Here is a 20,462-nt window from a genome sequence, read left to right as displayed (position 1 = left end):
TATATATATATATATATATATATATATATATATATATATATATATATATATATGTATATATATAGGTGTGTGCTGGTGCTACATGCAGATTCTTATTGCATCTTTATTTGGTCCCGCAAACACGAAGGGGAAGGATCGTGAGGCTTCCAGCCTTCCAGCCTGTGGACGACCCGTAATATATCTTTATATGGAGAACAGAAACCCGTACAGTTACTAAAGGGGACGCAACATTTGGCAGTATAGTTCTAGGAGAAATTAGTCACTGAGGAAGTAAACGATTTATATATTACTAGAGGCCCGTCCCAAACTTGTACGGGAGCAATCAGTCTTCCCAACCCCCGCCTGCCCCGATATTGCCCAGCAGCCCGGGCCCCCGGCCGCTCCGTCCCCCGCCTGCTCCGACCCCCACCTGCCCTGACATTGTCCCCCGGATGTCACAAAGGCCCAGTGTTGAGGCGCTCTGCATAAATCTCCTTGGCAGATGCTGTAAGTCCCCGTCCCCCTCCTGCCCCGACCCCCGCCTGCCCCGACATTGTCCTCCGGAGCCTTTCCTCAGCCGATGTAAATTGTACCCTTCTGTTTTGTTGTAACTCTCCGTCCCCCGCCTGCCCTGACCCCCGCCTGGTCTGACATTGTCCCCGGAGCCTTACCTCAGCCGATCTAAATTCTATTGTTTTGTTTTGGTGTTAGTCCCCGTCGCCGGCCTGCCCCGACCCCCGCCTGCCCGACATTGTCCCCCGGAGCCTTACCTCAGCCGCCGCTCCTCAGTTTACCGCTCCTCCTTCTGTTTTGGTGTAAATCCCCGTCCCCCGCCTGCCCCGACCCCCGCCTGCCCGACATTGTCCCCCGGACCCTTACCTCAGCCGCCGCTTCTCAGTTCACCGCTCCTCGCCGCTGGTCACCGCTCCTCCGGCCGGTCCGCTGCTCCTCACCTCCTCCCCCGGGCCATGTCTGTCGCTCGTCACCGCTCCTCCCCGCGCCATGTCCACCGCTCCTCCTCGTGCTCCTGGACGCCGCACCTCCCTGCTCTCCTGACGTCAGCACGCAGGTCGCGGCCCGGCACTACTTCGAGGGGACTACTTTTTTTATAATGTAATTTTTTTTAAATATAACGTATTTTTTAACTTTATATAGCCTATGTCCATCTGCACACCCTGAGGATTACAACGATGTATCGGGTGTGTGGATTGGCGCTGTGGTTCCCTAGTTTACCCGCCTCAAAGCCTCAAAGTTCTTCCTTCATAATAGTAGTATAGATAAGGGGGACATTAGAACAAACAAGTTTCAAGGACAGATCTATAAACCCTGAAGAAGTTCAGTGGATTGCGAAACACGGGTTGGCTTTTTCCGACTGCTTATAAGAATAAATACAACTAAAGAAACCTAACAAGAAGACTTTGCTGTTTATTGTTGCTTTTTGTGATTATCTAAGCAATGTGTAGTGTTATATGATTATAAAAAATACTGGTGGGGACCAGTAGCTGGGATACTTGCCCCGGGCAAAAATCCTGTTACCCATAGTGTTTATTTCATATATATATATATATATATATATATATATATATATATATATATATATATATATATATATATATATATATATATATATATATATATATATATATGTATGTATATATATATATATATATATATATATATATATATATATATATATATATATATATTACCTACTGGCGATAGCCAGTAGGTATATATAGTTAGGATTTTTTCCCTATGGGACTTCTGAAAATTCTATGTCTAATAACTTTGGAGTTTGTGGACGGAATTGGCTGAAATTTTCAGGAAAATGGCACATTTTGTTTCTGAGCAGCTCCTGAAAATTTGGGGGGGGTTCGTCAAGGGGGGGCCGAGAAAAAAGGGGGGTCCCAAAACGCGTTTTTCCCATGTTAATTTCCATAGGGCGGTTGGACTCACTTTTAGCCCGAACGGCTGAATGGATTTCCACGAAACTTGGCAAAATTGTAGGGACTGATAGCCCGATGTGCCTTTGCTAGGTCTCAATATATGTGCTTCAGTGGATTTTGAGAAATTAACGTTTAAATCAAGATATATATCTGTAACAGCGCTCTGGGCAGCGATCCGGTTAGCGAACTTTTCGCGTATCGGAACTTTGCGATGCGAAGCTGATTGGCCCTCCGGTGTCTGTCAACATTCTAAACAGTCCGGAGCGGCCGCCATCTTGTCTCTCGGTAGGATCGAGAGACAAGAGGAGGCCAAAACAAAGGGGGAAATGAAGGAAAGGGGGCAAGGTAGACCCCTTCTGACCCCCTAGGATTGATGAGGGGGATATTATTGAGCCACGCGGGGCCCCAAAAAAAAAAAAAAAAAAATCCGATTTTTTCGCCGTAGAGACGCGTCTTGGTAAGCGAACCGGGCAGCTAACCGGGAAGCTAACCGGCAGTGTAACGGGAGTCTGAGGAGTAGCTGATTGGCTGTCAACATTGTAAACAGTCCGGAGCGGCCGCCATCTTGTCTCTCGGTAGGATCGAGAGACAAGAGGAGGCCAAAACAAAGGGGGAAATGAAGGAAAGGGGGCAAGGTAGACCCCTTCTGACCCCCTAGGATTGATGAGGGGGATATTATTGAGCCACGCGGGGCCCCAAAAAAAAAAAAAAAAATCCGATTTTTTCGCCGTAGAGACGCGTCTTGGTAAGCGAACCGGGCAGCTAACCGGGAAGCTAACCGGCAGTGTAACGGGAGTCTGAGGAGTAGCTGATTGGCTGTCAACATTGTAAACAGTCCGGAGCGGCCGCCATCTTGTCTCTCGGTAGGATCGAGAGACAAGAGGAGACCAAAACAAAGGGGGAAATGAAGGAAAGAGGGCAAGGTAGACCCCTTCTGACCCCATAGGATTGATGAGGGGGATATTATAAAGCCACGCGGGGCCAAAAAAAAAAAAAAAGAAAAATCCGATTTTTTCGCCGTAGAGACGGGTCTTGGTACGCGAACCGGGCAGCTAACCGGACAGCTAACCGGGAAGCTAACCGGCAGTGTAACGGGAGTCTGAGGAGTAGCTGATTGGCTGTCAACATTGTAAACAGTCCGGAGCGGCCGCCATCTTGTCTCTCGGTAGGATCGAGAGACAAGAGGTGGAAAAAAAAAAGGTGTAAATGAATGAAAGGGGTAAGGCAGACCCCTCCTGAACCCCTAGGATTGATGAGGGGGCTATTAAAGTTCCCTGCGGGGCAAAAGAAAAAAAAATTGCGATTTTTCGCGGTAAAGGTGCTTCCTGATACGTTAACCGGGCAGCTAACCGGCAGCGTAACGGGAGTCCGACATATTGTGTTTTTTGAACGTTTGTGATATGTGCACGTGTGGATTTTGTCTAATTAAGGTTAAAAAAATATATATATATCTTTAAGCGTGTTCTGGCACGCTTACGTTTTGGGTTTGGTTTGCGCTGCAGAGACGATACGTCACGGTTATGCGATGCATCATGAGGCGTCTCACGGGCTACGTGATACGTCACTTAATAAAGAATATATTTTACAGCTATAGATATTAGCTTTTAAAAAACCAATGAAATTCACAGAAAAAACCATAGGTTATAGACCATATATAGTTAGGAATTTGCATTTACAAAACCTTGAAAATTCACTGAAAAAACCATAGGTTATAGACCATATATAGTTAGGGATTAGCATTTAAAAAACCTTATTTTATTTGCACAAAACCATTGAAATTCCATATATAGTTAGTTGCACTAACTATATATCGCGGACCCGCAATCCACTGCTAATGATGTCACATATTACATCATTCATGACATGGTCAGTGACATCACTGATGACATCACTGATGACATCTCAAATGACATCACTGATGACATCACTGATGACATCTCAAATGACATCACTGATGACATCACTGACATCTCATTTGACATTACTGATTACATCACTGATGATATCATTTATGTGATAATATATCTTCAGACTCTAATATAACCTTAGATACACTCAGTGTAAACAGGCACTCACAGACTGTCACACATCCATGGAGTTACTCACACACCTAGTCAGTCATGCAAAGAATCAATCACATCTCCATTTCCTCAACTATACAGTTATACACACCTTACTTAGTCAAACATATAGTAACACATATTTACTCTCTTATACAATCCTTGATACAAGTTCACAATGATTCATACAGCCATTCACACATTCACTGGCTCTTATGTTCAGTTATTTATATATGTCAACTCTCACATGGAATGTGTTTTACATATGTACTTACTTTGACCTGTAGCACTGAGATATCCATTCACTCACCAATATACTCATGCACACAGTCAACTGTCCATACAGCTGTTTCTACATGCACTTTTGAACCCATACACCTAGGGAATCAACTGCTCACACATCTATGCACAGAGTTATACACCTCCCAGCCACCCACACACATACTCAGTCTCCCATACAAATACTTGGGCAACCATTCAATAACCCATATAGTTACTGATATAGCTACTGATTTAAAAATGCAGCAGTTTACAGAACAACATAAATAATGATTGCCAAATTAAGACACTTTAATCACTAACCCATACACTCAGTGAGACACATTTAATCATTCTCTCATACAGTCAGTCATGCACCTACTAAATCCTTCATCCAGACACTTATACATCCACTCATTCTTCAATATGTAAGACATATTCTAACTTTACAGAAACATACAGTCACTGGGTGTTGTCATCAGTGATGTCATCAGTGATGTCATTTGAGATGTCATCAGTGATGTCATCAGTGATGTCACTGACCATGTCATGAATGATGTAATATGTGACATCATTAGCAGTGGATTGCGGGTCCGCGATATATAGTTAGTGCAACTAACTATATATGGAATTTCAATGGTTTTGTGCAAATAAAATAAGGTTTTTTAAATGCTAATCCCTAACTATATATGGTCTATAACCTATGGTTTTTTCAGTGAATTTTCAAGGTTTTGTAAATGCAAATTCCTAACTATATATGGTCTATAACCTATGGTTTTTTCTGTGAATATATATATATATATATATATATATATATATATTTAAAATACGATTTTGTTCCATGAAATATGTTTTGCTCCCATTTCTGAGACATGTAATATAGTGCTATAGGATTACTACTTCATGTTTTTCAAAATGCCCTTCATGAATAGGTCCCTATGTTTTCATGTTATAGTAATTGAAAACCAAATATACCTTTTCTTTGAAACAATAATATTCATATTTTTTGATATTCATTAAAAAAAAGGATTTCTAAATCTGTTCCGAGGGCACCTGCCTTTTAGGAAGCTCCCCTAGGGCCTCATTTATGACTTTTTGCCGTAGGGAAGCGCAGCAGGCCTTCCTGCTGCGCTTCCCTACGGCAAAAGAAAAGGGCAGAAATGCGCCGTATCTATAAGATACGGCGCATTCCTGTCCTTTTCCCCTGCGCCGGCGCACAATGGGCTGCCTGCGCCAGCGCAGGCACCCTTGCACAATGGTGCAAGGGCGCCTGCATTGCGGGGAAGATTATTTTTGTACAGGAAGGGAAACCTTTCTGTACAAAAATAATCACAAGAGGCTTTTCCTCTTTCTATGTGTGCTGCAGAATGCAGCACACATAGAAAAAGGAAATACGAGGAGAAATAAAGACATTTCTCCCTGTTGCGCCTCCCTTACGCCTCACCTGGGGAGGCGTAAGCTTTTGGCACTGCTTCAGAGTTACGATTTCTCGTAAATCTGGGGCAGTGTCAAAAGGCCATGGATGTTGCTGGGAACGCCCCCAGCAACACCCATTGCACGCCCCTTTAACGCAGTACACTGCGTTAAAGGGACTGATATTTATCAGGCAGCAGTACACCACAAAAACTGGCGTACTGCTGCCTGATAAATACCACGCAGGCTTCTGCGCCACGGAACTTCATGAAAAGTGAAGTTCCGATGGCGCAAGGGGCCTCATAAATGAGGCCCCTAGTGTTCAACGAATACTATGTGTAATGCTTTTTTTGTACGGTAAGCTTATTGATACTTCGACTGCAACTTGTTGTTTTTTTCTTGATTTTTTTAGACATACTGTAATCATTGCATTACCTTGGCAAATACTGGCTTGCTGATTTTGTCAGTGCTTAATGTTACAGGCATCCTGCAATGCGTTCCATATTTTTTCCAAAATTTATTTTGTTTTGCCAAACTAATATGTTTTCTGTAGTGTCTTTTCATTTCTTTTACTTCTAACTGGTACCTGGTATGAGATGGTTGTCTCCATTTTTTCATTAGTTGCTCTTCTGCTTCTATTCATACCGTGGCTATATCACATGAGAATCGTGTTGTTGCTTGAAAGCTGCTAAGTTCTTGTTATGTGGATCAGTATCAAATAATTCACTCAAACTTCTGGAAATGGGAGTTTCATCCTCCGATTGGGGTGCTAATTCTAACACTGAAATTATCTCAAAAGATGCCCACCACTCATTCAGAGTCTCTATGTTCTCTGTTGCTCAATTTATCGCATTTTGCTTTTCTCACATTGAAAATACCTGATGTTGGCTCTTTTCAATGTACTATGTAGTAACATCTTATCAGCTGGGCAATGGGTTCTATTAAATTGAGCTTCTATTTAAAGACATGTCACACAACTAAAAAAGGTCCATTAAGAAATATTTAATCTTAATTGTAATTTCTACCTCTAGGTTAAAGTTGTGTCCTTCTGGTTAGGGCATTTATATGTCCCAACCTGAGAGGTAAGGGTCTACTATCGATCTACTTCTTCTTATGCTTTGCATTAGGAAGGGTGGGCGGTAGCCTCAATGCTCCAGGGCCGGACTGGCCGTAGCGGGCACCCTTGGCTTTTCCCCAGTGGGTCTCCAGGGTGAGTGCCGGTTTTAGACCCCTGAGGGGGCTGTTTTTTTACTGGTGGCCTGTTTTGCAGCATACCTGCAATATCGTCCCTCAGCAACAAAATCGGCACACAGCTCACACCCCCCCTGGCTGGCCAAGCTCTTTGTCAGGGCCGGTTTCAGTTCCCCTGCCGGCCCTGAATTGCACAGTCATCTTCTGCAGGTAAATGGAATAGAATCCTCCAGTTAACATTATTGGTTCATTAAATTGGCATTAATATTCTACCCCAAAGGCTAGAGGTAGGTAAACTATACAATATATAACAATGGACTATTTTCGATGTTCACTAAATAGCAATTTGAACTTTACTGTCTATACATTCTTTTAATGTTCTACTTTAGTTCACTTCATAAAACTTTCTTCCCCCTTTAAAAGGGCACGCATTCTCAGTTTTGATACAATACAAATAGCATTGTAAAGAATCACAAACTTCTTTATACCCTGTATTAAAACCATCACCAAATTCATTCCTACCGTTTGTACATGCAGAACTATTGCCCTCTCTGTTAAACACAATTATTAGTTCACATTTCCACATAATGGAACCAGAGTAAGGACCTTCTAAAGCATGGGCAGCTATTTTCAGTAGAAAAATATCTATATTTTTCATTGTGATATAAGCAACATTTGTGGTTGAAAAGTTGGCTATAAGAGTCTTCATTCAAAACACTGACCTAAAACTAATCTCATTCAAGTGTGAATTCAAAGAACAAAAGTTAATCATTTCAGAGAAGGAAGACTATCCCAGAGGATTCAAATTAATGACTTTTTCAGTCTTTGAGCTTCTCTCGCTATCTTTGATGTTCATTAACTGTTGTCATTCGTAGGTGATTCAAGTGGACAATGTGGCGATCCGGGAATTCCGGCTCATGGCTCCAGAGAGGACACTGATTTCAAAACCAGAAGTGTTGTGCGTTTTAACTGTGAGAATGGGTACATCCTGCATGGTTCAGAAGAAAGAACATGCCTGGGGAATGGAACTTGGACCGGAAAGCAACCTGAATGTAAAGGTAAGTCAAAGAACATAAAGTTCTCTGTTCTACTAAACGAGTTTCTGTCGATTTTGTGATTATCATTACAAATATAATTTTGATGTGTACACTTCTAAAAAAAAATCACATGATTTCTTTCTTAGACTGATTGGTATTTAAATCCTGCACCATGTAAATTATAAACTAAAATGAAAATCTAAACAAATAGATAATAAATACAATGCAGCCATTTGATGTGAATGCATCCCTGAAAGACAAACTGAAACGGTAACTGGGAAAATGGAATATATAACTTTGGATTTTTCACTACAGGGTGTAACAAATGTAGGCAATCTGATTCTCATTTTACTATCATCTAAGAAGCATAAGTAATAACTTGGCTTTCTAGTATAAAAATCAATAGCACATCAAATATAAAGTACATTCTTACTATCAAAATACAGTTATGAGTGAAAGAGCACATCTCGAAGCAGTATAAAAATACAAATCACAAATAAATTTCACTTCAACCACATTGTAATATTCCTTGGTGGAGAATGAAAATCAAATTCCTCTACTCACATGGTGGCCAATGTATATAGAGATCGGTGAACTTGGTGCACTCACCGTAGCTTGTGACAAAATAGGAGATGGTAAGTCAAACATCGGGCAGTGATAATAATATTGCCCTCTTCTTCAGGAAAGTTTGCATAGGTCCATGGCTAAAGCAGGACTTAAATTATTGGACCTGAAGTTGCAAAGCTGAGCGTGCACTGGAAAACTAAACAATGCTGCTACAAATCTGAAGGGAAAAAGGATACTGGTTGAGGAGAGGTGAAACCCTTCTCAAGCAGCAACCATAATCTCTGTCATGTGAAGTACAAGTAAACCCCAAATTAACCTGTGCTTAACCCTCTGGTAGCTTGGCACAAAAGCAGGCATGCTTAACATAGAGGCAATGTGTAAAATATTTGGGCAGCACTTCAAACAGTAATAAAGTGAAAACACCACACAAGAAAAATCCAATCAGTAGAAACAGAGATATAGAATGTTAAAGATTTAAGTGAAAATAGTTCAAAAAAGCACAAATTGCTAACTGTTGTTATCTGGTTTAGCTGGACTGGGACAAAGTCACAAGACCAGGCCAACCATGATGGAGCGTGGAACTGACTTCAGAGACCAAGCTAAGCCTGCTGAACAAAGTACCTTAAATCATGGTTGTGGAGCATTGTGAGATCCTGCGTTAATGATACGCTGTGCAGTGACTGTTCTGAGGAAGCTGCGGGCCTGCGATGCGGGGTTCTGTATCATTTTCGAGGATGCTGTTAACAAGGGGCTTGCGATGCGAAGGCCTTCTTTAGAGATACATTGTGCAGCAGCTGTACTGATGTGGCTGTGTTGAGATGCATTGTACTGTGTCAGTTCTGCTTACAGGACCACAACTGGGCTAGCAGAGAACCTATAGTTCTACTCCCAAGGATCCAGGACTGGGATGACACTTCTTGGACTAAAGGACTCACTGCAAGTCTTTGCTGTCCCTGAGGTAATGATCAGGAGGCCATCCAACTAGCCCTTGGAGTCACTCTGGTGGTCCTGAGTTCAAGGTGGAAAACCTGGAGTTACTCTGGTAGCCCTCGGTTCTAGCTGCAGGTCCAGTCTTTTCCACTCAGGCTGCATGGCAGCAGAGTAGTTGTCCATCTTGCAGGGCACAGCAGTCTTCTGAGTCTTCTACAGGTCCAGAGGTGTACTGAAGTGTTTGGTCTGAGGGTCCATTATTTATACCTGGTGCACACGTTCGACGTAGGAGCCGTGTACAGTGGTGTCCACCCACAGAAATGTTTGGAATTTCCTTCCTCACTGCCCTGGCTCCAGCTTAACTGGGTGCACAAAACACTATTGTCAAACCCTTTGTGAGTGTACCAATACAGTGCCTTTGTGATGTGCAATTGTGAAAGGTGACCCTTGTGCAACTTAACAAGTTAGAGATGGCTAACAATGCCAACATCTATTTGCCCTTTGTATTACTGTCTGGAACCAATACACACAAACCAACTCCCAGCTACACCTAGTCATGTGACCCAGGATACAGACTGCAGGCACCAAACGGTTAGGAAAAGAAAATGCCAACTTTCCAAAAGTGTGTCTATTATAACGGGGAAAGGTCTTGTTAAGGTAGCAAGGGGTGGAATCAGTGTACTAATATTCAAAGTGGTACCCTTTACACAATGGATTTATCACTATTTTGACTCTTAGCTCATGTAAGTATTCAGTGTGTCCTTCGCCAATAATTCCTTATGAGAATCTCCCCACTACACCTCACTTCCCAATATCTTTGATACTGATATAACCAGTGCATTTATATCCCCTGTAGTGCATATTGACATACGAACAAAAGCAGACTATCATAAATAATAAGAGCTGTGCAAGAGAAAGACTTTTTTCTGTGGATATTTACATCAGACCATGCAATGTATTCATTATACAGTGTAAGACACTGATTCGGAAATGGTCAAGCTAAAGATCGAGGACCTCAGCAGATTGGTCTTAAAGCCAGAGGCCTCCCCAAACTAGGCCAGTTCTGTCATGACGGCTACCAAAGAGATATATTGGTCGGTGAGGGTCAAAAGGACATCGCCCACGTATGGCATAATTTATGCTCCCTCCCTCCAATCGGTATACCCGCTATACGGGGTTTGGTCCTTATTAGATCTGCAACAGAAAAGCAAGGGGGACAATGGGCATCCTTGTCTAGTTCCCTGCTCTATAGGAAATGGAGCCGACATCCCTCCTTTCACACATATTCTAGCTTGGGGTTCTGTATAGCAGGACTTGACCCAGCTGCGGATATGCGGGCTGAGACCCGTACATTCCAGGACCCGATGCAAATAGGGCCACTGTACATGATCAAATGCCTTTTCAACGTCGATCGATAGCGCGAGGGCAGTTATTTGCAGATGTTGTACCTTGCCCAGAAGGGGGCATAGCCGTTTCGTGTTGTCACTACAACCTCGCTCTGAGACAAAGCCGGCCTGGTGGGGATCAACCAACCCCTGAGAGTAAAGCTCTTCACATCCACATTTAAAAAGGAGATCGGGTGGTAGGAGGCCCAGCATTTGAGGTTGTTGCCCATCTTAGGAATCACTGTAATGGTGTTTAGGTGCATGGAGTCTGGTAACGTGCCTGTCTCACCAAATGAGTTGAACAGTCATGCCAAAACATGAGTCAGCTGTGTGCCAAAGACCTTGTAAAATTCTGCACTATAGCCATCCTGGCCTGGCACCTTGTTGGGCTGTAGTTTTTGGATCATAACCAGGACCTCTTGTGGTGTGATATCTATGTCTAGAGCTGTAATCGTGGTCACATTAGCATTGGAGGGGCGTCTGAGAGAGGTAGCCCTCACATCAGAGTCCAACAGGTTTCTGCAGTATAGAGGGTCTTATAATAAGCCCTGACAACATCTTCTTTGTCCTCATCTTCATAGCACATGCAGCCCTCCACCCCCTGCAACTCGGGGATACTTCAGTCCACCATTTGGGCTTGGATACAATGCACCAGCATGTACCCATCTGTGTTACCACGCGCATCGTACTTCTGGTGTATTCTGAGCTTGGCATACTCCACCCTCCCCATATCCACTGCCTGCAATTGTTTTTGTGCAGCTGTAAATTGACAGCGGACAAGCACTGAGCCTAACTGGGCATGAGCGGCATCCAAGTCCTTCATTTGCATCTCCACCTGGCGGCGCTTGGTTTGCCTTTCTCTGATATAGCCCGTGGCCAGGCTGATAAAGTGGCCTCTCATCATTACTTTCCATGTTTCCCACAGTGTGGAGACGGAGACCCCTGGGTTCCATTGATTTCCAAAAAAAGTGGTTATGGCCGTCTGCATGTCCCCATATATTTTGTCATAGGTCAGGAGTTTTGTGTTAATTCGCCAGTTAGGGACACCAGATGCCCGGTAGGTTTGAACAAGGGGACAATGGGGGAGTAGTTGGGAAGAGCTGCTGCTCCAATATCCACTGAGACTTGTCTCTTATTACCCCTAAGGACGTGAAGAAGTAGTTAATGCTTGCATATGTCTTATGGGCAACTTAAAAAAAGTGCAGTTCAGCTCTGTGGGGTGTGTATGCCGCCATATATCCGTTAGTACCACATCTTTCAGGCATTGACTAGTGCCTTGTGTGAGTCTCCCAACTTGTCCCACCTGTGAGGTTACCTGTCTCTCCCTGTGTCCATTGCAATATTGAAATCCCCGTCTACTACTAGTTCCTTGTCTTTTGAGGTCAACAGATGGGCCGGAGTGTCACTGAGAGATGGTTCCTGGAGTTCATTGGGTGCATGGACCATGGCTACAGTGTACCTGATGCTCTGTATTAAAACATGCAATGCTAAAAGTCTGACTGGTGTCTCCATAAAAGCCCGCTCCACCCTACCAGCAAAATGAGTGAATGAGCAGTGAACAAAATCGCCACCCCAGCCTTCTTGGTAACCCCTGAGGAGAAATATTGACAGTCAAACCAGCAAGAGTGTAGTCTCCTCCAGTCAGTCTAGAGCAAATGGGTCTCCTGCAACATGCAAATGTCGCGTCTAGAATCCTAAAGGAAGGAAAGGAGAACCAGTCACTTAGCAGGTGCACTGAGGCCTCGATCAGTGAGGCACAGTAGGGACAAGACCATGATAACTCTGGGCTATACTGGGCTTTAGCACTAGAGAAGCATGCAATCATTTGCCATTGTTCTTCCCAGGGGTCACCATACACCATCAGGTGCAGGACACTGGGCAGGCCGACCCAAAGCAGTGCCCTCTCACCCAGTGTTCACTCGCCGGCCTCCCCAAGAATGGATCCTCCACTACTATGAGCCGCCCTGCTGCAAACGCCACCCATTCACTCTCCAACCGCCCAGGCAGTATCTCCAGCAAGGCAACAAGCACGTCCAACAGACAGATGGGAGTGGATACAGGTGTGGAGGGGCATCCTCTGCAGCTGTAGCAGAATGGGGCGTAAAAATCCAGTGGAGCTCTGGGAGATGCTACTTACTCAGAATCCATCTTGGACACCTCCCATTTTACCATGTTTAGAGCAGAGAGCACAAGCACTTTGGCACTGATTAACAGTGGTAAAATGTGCAGAGTCCAAAAAGTGATTCAGAAAACAGGAGTGGTAAGGCAAAAAATGTGGAGATGACACTGCAGAGAGGGCTAAGTCCAACAAAATCTTTTCCCCAAACATGCGCGTAGTGGGCTGTTTTTTAAGCTCGGGATATTGCTCACTGAAGCGAGAAGAAGCTGTAAAAGACAGTCTAAAAAAGGTCAGCAACAATCACTGATGTATTGACACTTAAATATATAACATGCATAATTGCACAAAATCACCACCTTGGAAGTAGAACAATTTGAGAACCAGGGTAAATGACTGGTGAGTTGTGAGTTGTATTATCATAGAGTTCATTCATGTAAAATGTTTACTGCCAATGATTGCTATGATGGAACAGTCCTTCAGTCGAGAAGTGTCTAGGTGGCTGCACACCGTTCCCATCATTCAGTCAGGCCAGTGTAGAATGAAACCTTTTCTAGCATTTGTTGAGGAAAGTTTAATTTCTATTAAGAATCCGGAGGTGAGGATTATGCATAATACTTGCCTCCGGTTCTGACTTCAAATCTCTTTTTATCTCAAATTATGATCCTTATAGCAAAAGCAGCTTTCAAGTTTGCTTCACCCATCTCTCAGTATCACCTACCAAATTCCTACTTCACAATTCTCTAAATCACAAACACTCCGCATTCACAGAAATAGAAAAGGAAAGGTCTGGAAATATATGCCTGGCCTCTTTTATCTCATTTTTTTCTCGCAAACACTGATGATCATGACCAATCAAACTCTTCTCAGCTGAATAGATTTATTTATAGTCTTTGGAAATAATTATTCTGACCCAAGTCTGAAGCAAAGCAAAACAGGTTTAGGCTTCTATTTTAATTTGTTGGAAATGATGCAATGAATTTCTAAAACATGCCACCCTAAGCCCTTTTATTAATAGCCTCTCTACTTCCTCCACCCAAAGGATACCATGTATTTCTGTATTAAACCAAAGTGAGTGTACTGGGATTTAGCACTGGAGAATCATACAGTCATTTGCCATTGTTCTTCCGAAATTTGAGTGATTGTTGAGCTGCCTTATAGAACTGACTAAAGGGTGAGAGAGGAGGGTGCTGCTGTGCCACTTTTCCATCTTATCCAGGGCGCTTGAGGTCTGTACTGTGCATAGTGAGTGTGATCTCTGCCTCCAAAAGCAAACGGTGGGACATTGTAAAGAAGGGAATTGTGGGAGCTTCACAGTCTGTCTAATATGTTAACATATCCAGAGAAGGAGCTTAATAGAGTTCAATCAATGTTGATGGGTTGTACCACAAGTGGTAACATCTGAAGAGAGGAAATACGGAAAGCAGAGGGAAATTAGAGAACATTTCAGTATTTAAAGAATATCTGTTCGAATCTACCATCTTATGAGTGATACCTCACGTGTTTTTGTCTTCTCTAGCTGAACCTGTTTTTGTGGGCCATAGAACTCTGTGTACTTTACTTCTGTTAATCAGTGATAAAATGCTTGTGCTATCTCTTTTAAACATGATAAAATTGGCATATACCTAATTGTCACATTTAATTTACGTTTAAGTCCTTAGTATGCGGAACAACATGTAGCCAGGGCCTGTAAATTAAATGCAACTAGTGGACATGTCTACTACAGGTCTGCTATTGCAGCCGGAGTGGGCAGTTTAATCTTGACATATAACTATTTGGAAGACCAAACCCTTTCTTTTTAATACTCATAAGTCACCACTAAAATAGGCCCTAAATGCCTATCATTTAAAAAGTGGGACATGTATATCTAATGTTTTATATGTCCTGACAGAATAAAAAACATACTTTTTTCACTGTAGCAAGGCTGGATGCCCGATAGGGAAAACCTGGGTTACATTATAACAATACATAATGGTTAACTTAGGTTTGAGAGCACCTAGAAAAATGATTTAAGAACTTTTGTAATGGTAATCTAAAACCCAATGTAATGGTAAAGTCAAATTTCATATAACTAATTTCAAAATGACACATCTAGAAAGTTGACATTTTCCTGCCATAGCCAAATGTGCATTTCTGCCAGTATCACCTGACTGGTGATTGCTCTCCTGTGTTGTGATGTGGACAAAAGTTTTGGATGTGGAGAGGTGTTTTTCTTCCTTCAAAGTGTGTCTACTCTGTCACTCGAAGATGTCGCTCAAACCTTGAACTACCTCCCTGTAACTTCCTAGTCAGCTTGGTTCCAAACCCAGTGGAAAGGGAGAGCTGCCCCTCAACTGGATCATTATCATTGCCACACCTCTAGGTGGGCCGTGAGAACTCTGACCAGTGAAGGGTCCCATGAAATAGTTTACAGTAAAATACACAGGAAGTGCTGTAAAAGTGGGTAAGGTCACTGCTGGGAAATTTTATACCATTGGTTAGAGAGAAGTCGGGTGATTCCCCCACCATAGGTTGGCACCTGGCATGAAAGCGACATCGCCAGTTCCCTTCTCAGAACTCTCCTGGACCTGTGAACATCTGAAGAAGGATATCTGTAGGAATACTGGAGCTTCTTACTTTGGATCCAGGTCCCCAGTAGTGCTGGCCTCCATTGAAGTATATCCTAACCCATAAGTTGTGCCTCCCTGGTCCTGTACCCTTGACTGGTATTAGAGTGTACTCCTCCTGTCCAAGCTGGGACTTAGAAGCATTTTGCCAACTTTCCCTCCAAAGAACCAGCAGGAGACTAGGACCTCCTTCAAGCAGAAGCTGTTGACATCGAATTGCGGGTCAGGTTCAATTTGCTGATGTGCCCCGCTGAAGGACATCAGACATTCAGAAAGGTTTCTAAGTAAGAACATAGAAAACTTAGGAGAGACCAAGACTGAACAGAAACTTACCAGATCAGATCAGAATCAACTTTATTCTGGCAGAATGTCACTACCCACCAATTACGAGGCCTTCATGGGCACGGACTTTGCAGACTCAGAGATTTCCCACCTTCGCTGACAACTGCGCCAGCACCCTGCTCTTTAGCAACCAGCTGTCAACACTTCCTGCATCAGATGCAGCTTGCGACACAGATAATTCATCAATGGTCAAATTATGCTATGGCCGAAGGTAAACGTTCCACTGGGATGAACCTGGTCCCTGTATGCGAACCATGCTCCATTGCAGACAGCCTTAACTTTTGACTTTGACACACTCCAGGGCGAAAAGATACCCTCTGTTGGAGCTTTGTGCTTTTGGCGCAACTTTTCTTTCATACTTTAATAAACTCAGAAATCCAGTTGCACTTATTCCATTTTTTGCATTTTAGTATCATTTTATTAATTAAAATATTCTATATTTTTCAAAATTGGCTTGGGTTTTTCATGTGCTGTTACTGTTTGAGCGCTGCATAAATACTTTACACATTGCTTCTAAGTTAAGCCTGCCTTTGTGCCAAGCGACCAGAGAGGTAAGCACTGGTTTTCCATGGTTCACCCTGGCAAGGATTGTGATTATACTTTGAAGTGGGTTGTCACCTCTTTAGCAAATTATCGATTTTCTTACAATATCAAATGTATAAAGGGGTAAAATGGGGAAAGTGGTGAGTCATGGGAGAGTTTCCATGATACTTATTATTCTAATGTATAAAGAAGGGCAGAGAGTTGAGGGTTACGGGCCCTATATAATATTTAATATGTGCTGAGTTGGAGGGGAGGAAATGCTGATGTATGTGCACTGGGTGTTCAACGTCAGATTACCTTAAATACTTTAAGGGAAATATAGAAAATGCCCACCGTCATTTCGCTCTGAAAATATTTCATTTTGGGACTCTGGATAGATGGTGTATTTGGCCTCGGACAGCTAGAGCACGCTAACGGATCACTGACAGAATTTCGACCTCAGAAATATCGACCTACAAGAATATCGAGTCAACAATATCGAGGGCAAAAATATCGACATCCTATCTACAACATGGTAAGTACAAAAATATCAAAAAAATAATATCGATGTAAAAAATATCGATGTTAAAAATATCGATTTATTTTATATATATGAATGTAAAAGTAAGTATATAACACTAATAAATAAAATATACATATTTAAAAGTATCTAATAATGTTTAAAATTAATAAATAATACATATATATTAATAATACATTAATTAAATATATACAGTAAAGATATAATATATATGTACTGAACAATAAGTAATAATATTTAATTTACTAATTTATAAATCAATGAAATATATTCTAATTTACTAATACATTTACAAACATAAAACAATAACATAAATAAAATGTAAGTAATATAAAAAATAAAATAAACATGTGATATTTTAACAATTAATTATAGAAAACGTTGGATAGCGTAAGGGTAAAAATTACTATTCCTACTCCAGAGAGTGGAACAGTAGGGAAAGCGTTTGATAGCGTAGGGATAAAATTACTATTCCCACTCCAGAGAGTGCAACAGTCGAGAAAACTGACCCTGAACCCAAAAAACACCCCTTTACCCACGAACTGAAAACTGACCCTGAACCCTAAAAATACCCCTTTACCCAAAAACTGAAAACTGACCCTGAACCCTAAAAATACCCCTTTACCCAACAACTGAAAACTGACCCTGGACCCTAAAAATACCACTTTACCCAAAAACTGAAAACTGACCCTGAACCCTAAAAATACCCCTTTACCCAAGAACTGAAAACTGACCCTGAACCCTAAAAATACCCCTTTACCCAAGAACTGAAAACTGACCATGAACGCTAAAAATACCCCTTTACCCATGAACTGAAAACTGACCCTGAACCCTAAAAATACCCCTTTACCCAAAAACTGAAAACTGACCCTGAACCCTAAAAATACCCCTTTACCCAAAAACTGAAAACTGACCCTGAACCCTAAAAATACCCCTTTACCCAAAAACTGAAAACTGACCCTGTACACTAAAATTACCCCTTTACCCAAAAACCCAAAAATGACCCTGAACCCTAAAAATACTCCTTAACCCAAAGTTAAAAAATATTATTTAATTAGCAATTAATAATTAATTAACAATAACAATAAAGTAAATATATTAGCACATAAGCTGTAATTAATATAATTTAATAATTAATATCATTTTCCCCCAAATAATTAATTAACAGTAACTAAAAATTATATATATAAATAAATTACTCTAATTAATGTAATTAACTAATTAATATTATTTAATTACCAATTAATTACTAATTTAAAATATGTACAAAATGATATTAATTAATTAACTAATTAATATTAATTATTTGCCAATTAATTAGTTATAAATATTTTAAAACATATATTAATTAATTAATTAGAATTAAATTACTCCCCACCCTATTCCCCTATAAACCCACATCCCGCTACAGAAAATATATATCAATTAATCAATTAATTATTTACCAATTAATCAATATTAATTAGCAAATAATTATAATTAATTAATTAATCCTACTAATTATTAATTAACTTACCATAATTAAATTACTTCCCACCCTATTCCCCTATAAACCCACAACCCGCTCCGGTACTAAAACATCAAATTTCCTTATAAATTTATATATTATTATAGAAAATGTATACACATATAATAGTAATTATTTTAAATACTTAAATTAAACATATAACACATACATAATAAAAAACTATAAAATAATACAAATATCGATATTAGTGTCATCGAAATTATTAACATCGATATATATGCTATCGATATTACTAACTTCGATATTACTTACATCGATATTAAGTATTTCGATATTACTTACCTTGGGTCGATATTCTGTCCTACGATATTCTTGCCTTCGATATTATGCTCCTTCGATATTTCAGACTCGATATTATGGTAGGTCGATATTTCCAACTCGATATTTTGACTGTCTACCCACGCTAACATGTCTTAAATTTCAAATTCCCTTCTGTAAAATAGTTTGTTTTTGTGTGATTACATTTTCAAGATAACTGTCATCTTAAACATCATATTTAAGATGCTCATTTCCACAGGAATCTTTTTGAGTTTAAAACAGCCATGTACCACTCCATGTTAGGTTTGAAGTGAAGATCATTCTGTCACGACATTTAAAAAAGCCAGATTTGAAACAATTTAATTAACTAGTAATGTACCTGCAAAAGCTATGTTGTAGAAGAGGACCTGCACAATTTGAAAAGTTTGAGGTTTGGTAAAACCTAGTGTTTGCTTGCTTCAGTCGAGAAACATATGGCTTGTAGGTTACAATGTCCATACAAACCCTCCTTGTCTCCTCATAAAAATATGGTAAGATAAATTTATGACATATGTTTACCAGTGTGACCCGTGTAACTTCTCGTATGTGAAGGGAATGGACCTTGTAAACCTGTAACCTGAAGGATCCTCTCTTCCCCAGTGGGGAAAGCCGAAAGGTTAGAATTTGATACTCTAGGGGTTGATATAGGTTAGCTTTGGGAGCGATTAAGAACGCAAAAAGAGGACACTTTAATTCCAGCTCAAATTGCCAATTTGCAAAATAGGAGAACAGCATTATGGGATTACTTTGATTGAAAGTCAGGTTTGAGAAGAATTAACTGGTCATGGTGCTCTAACAGCCAGCAGATGAATGTCTGCGAGCTTTAGCTGAATTCAGCCAAGTGTTGCTAAGTGCATTTTATATTATTGGTGGTAACCATTCTCAAGGCAAGGAGTTGTACTGAACTAAGAAAAGAAATGCCCTAGTTGGAAGACTTCCAATCTGTTAAGCGAAGGACTGAGAAGTGCAGACTCCTGCTTTGGCTTGATGTGCAATACCTGAAAAAGTAATTCTAGGGACCACAGGAGACTATTGCTAACCCACCTTGAGAAGAGAGTTCAGATTGTGACTGGTGGACCCTGGCTGCTGGCAAATCTCTTTTATATCAGTGGGAAAGTGTAGAAGGTTGCAAGAACAGAAACAACTGCTTTGCCGGGGAAGACACCCAGCAATACAGATGGTGTCTACTCTTTTGACTATGAAGCTGCTTCAAAGTGGGAAAATTCATTTACTACACTTGAACCCATGGCTAGTGACCAGGAAGCTTTCCTGGGCTAATCCGGAAGTTTTGAAGTACTGGGAAAGAAGTTGCAGAACGTTTGGAAAAATGTAGTACTTAGAACTAGTTAATCTCTGAAGAACCGGCTCAAGATGTCAATTCTTCCTGACAAAGAAACAACCTTGGTTTTCCATAAAATTTGAGACTTCACAAAGACCATGGAGACATGCTGCTTGATCTTGTACTATCGTGCCTGGCCTCAGCATCCAACATTATAGATGGACTGTGGCATTCATAAGTGTTTCTTAATCTTACGGCAAACAAGCACAGCTAAAGCTCTGCCGGGGGCTAGTCATTGTGTGAAGTTAATAGGATTACCAGAGTCAACTGACCGTGCAAGGTGGTACAATACTTCCGCCTTCCTTGCACTCCTCAAAGTTCAGAATGAGGAATTCTTCTCATGATTGGTGTTTCTCCTGCAGTCCTCTTTTTCTGATCCGCTGGTGGCAGATGCATCTCCTTCCC

General features: G+C 41.2%; 1 protein-coding gene across 1 annotated transcript in view; it reads left to right on the top strand.

The window, feature by feature from the left end:
* CSMD3 (CUB and Sushi multiple domains 3) overlaps positions 1-20,462 on the top strand; it is a 2,596,150-nt gene that overhangs the window by 2,389,398 nt on the left and 186,290 nt on the right. The window contains exon 58 of the mRNA XM_086918068.1: positions 7,723-7,905. Within this exon, the coding sequence (XP_086774194.1) occupies positions 7,723-7,905 (183 nt within the window). The remainder of the gene's footprint in view (positions 1-7,722; positions 7,906-20,462) is intronic.

The sequence above is a fragment of the Lissotriton vulgaris genome, chromosome 4_1, assembly GCF_964263255.1.
Source record: "Lissotriton vulgaris chromosome 4_1, aLisVul1.2, whole genome shotgun sequence".
Classification (NCBI taxonomy): Eukaryota; Metazoa; Chordata; class Amphibia; order Caudata; family Salamandridae; genus Lissotriton; species Lissotriton vulgaris.
Note: the sequence above shows the minus strand (reverse complement) of the source record. Positions and strands in the feature narration are given on the sequence as shown.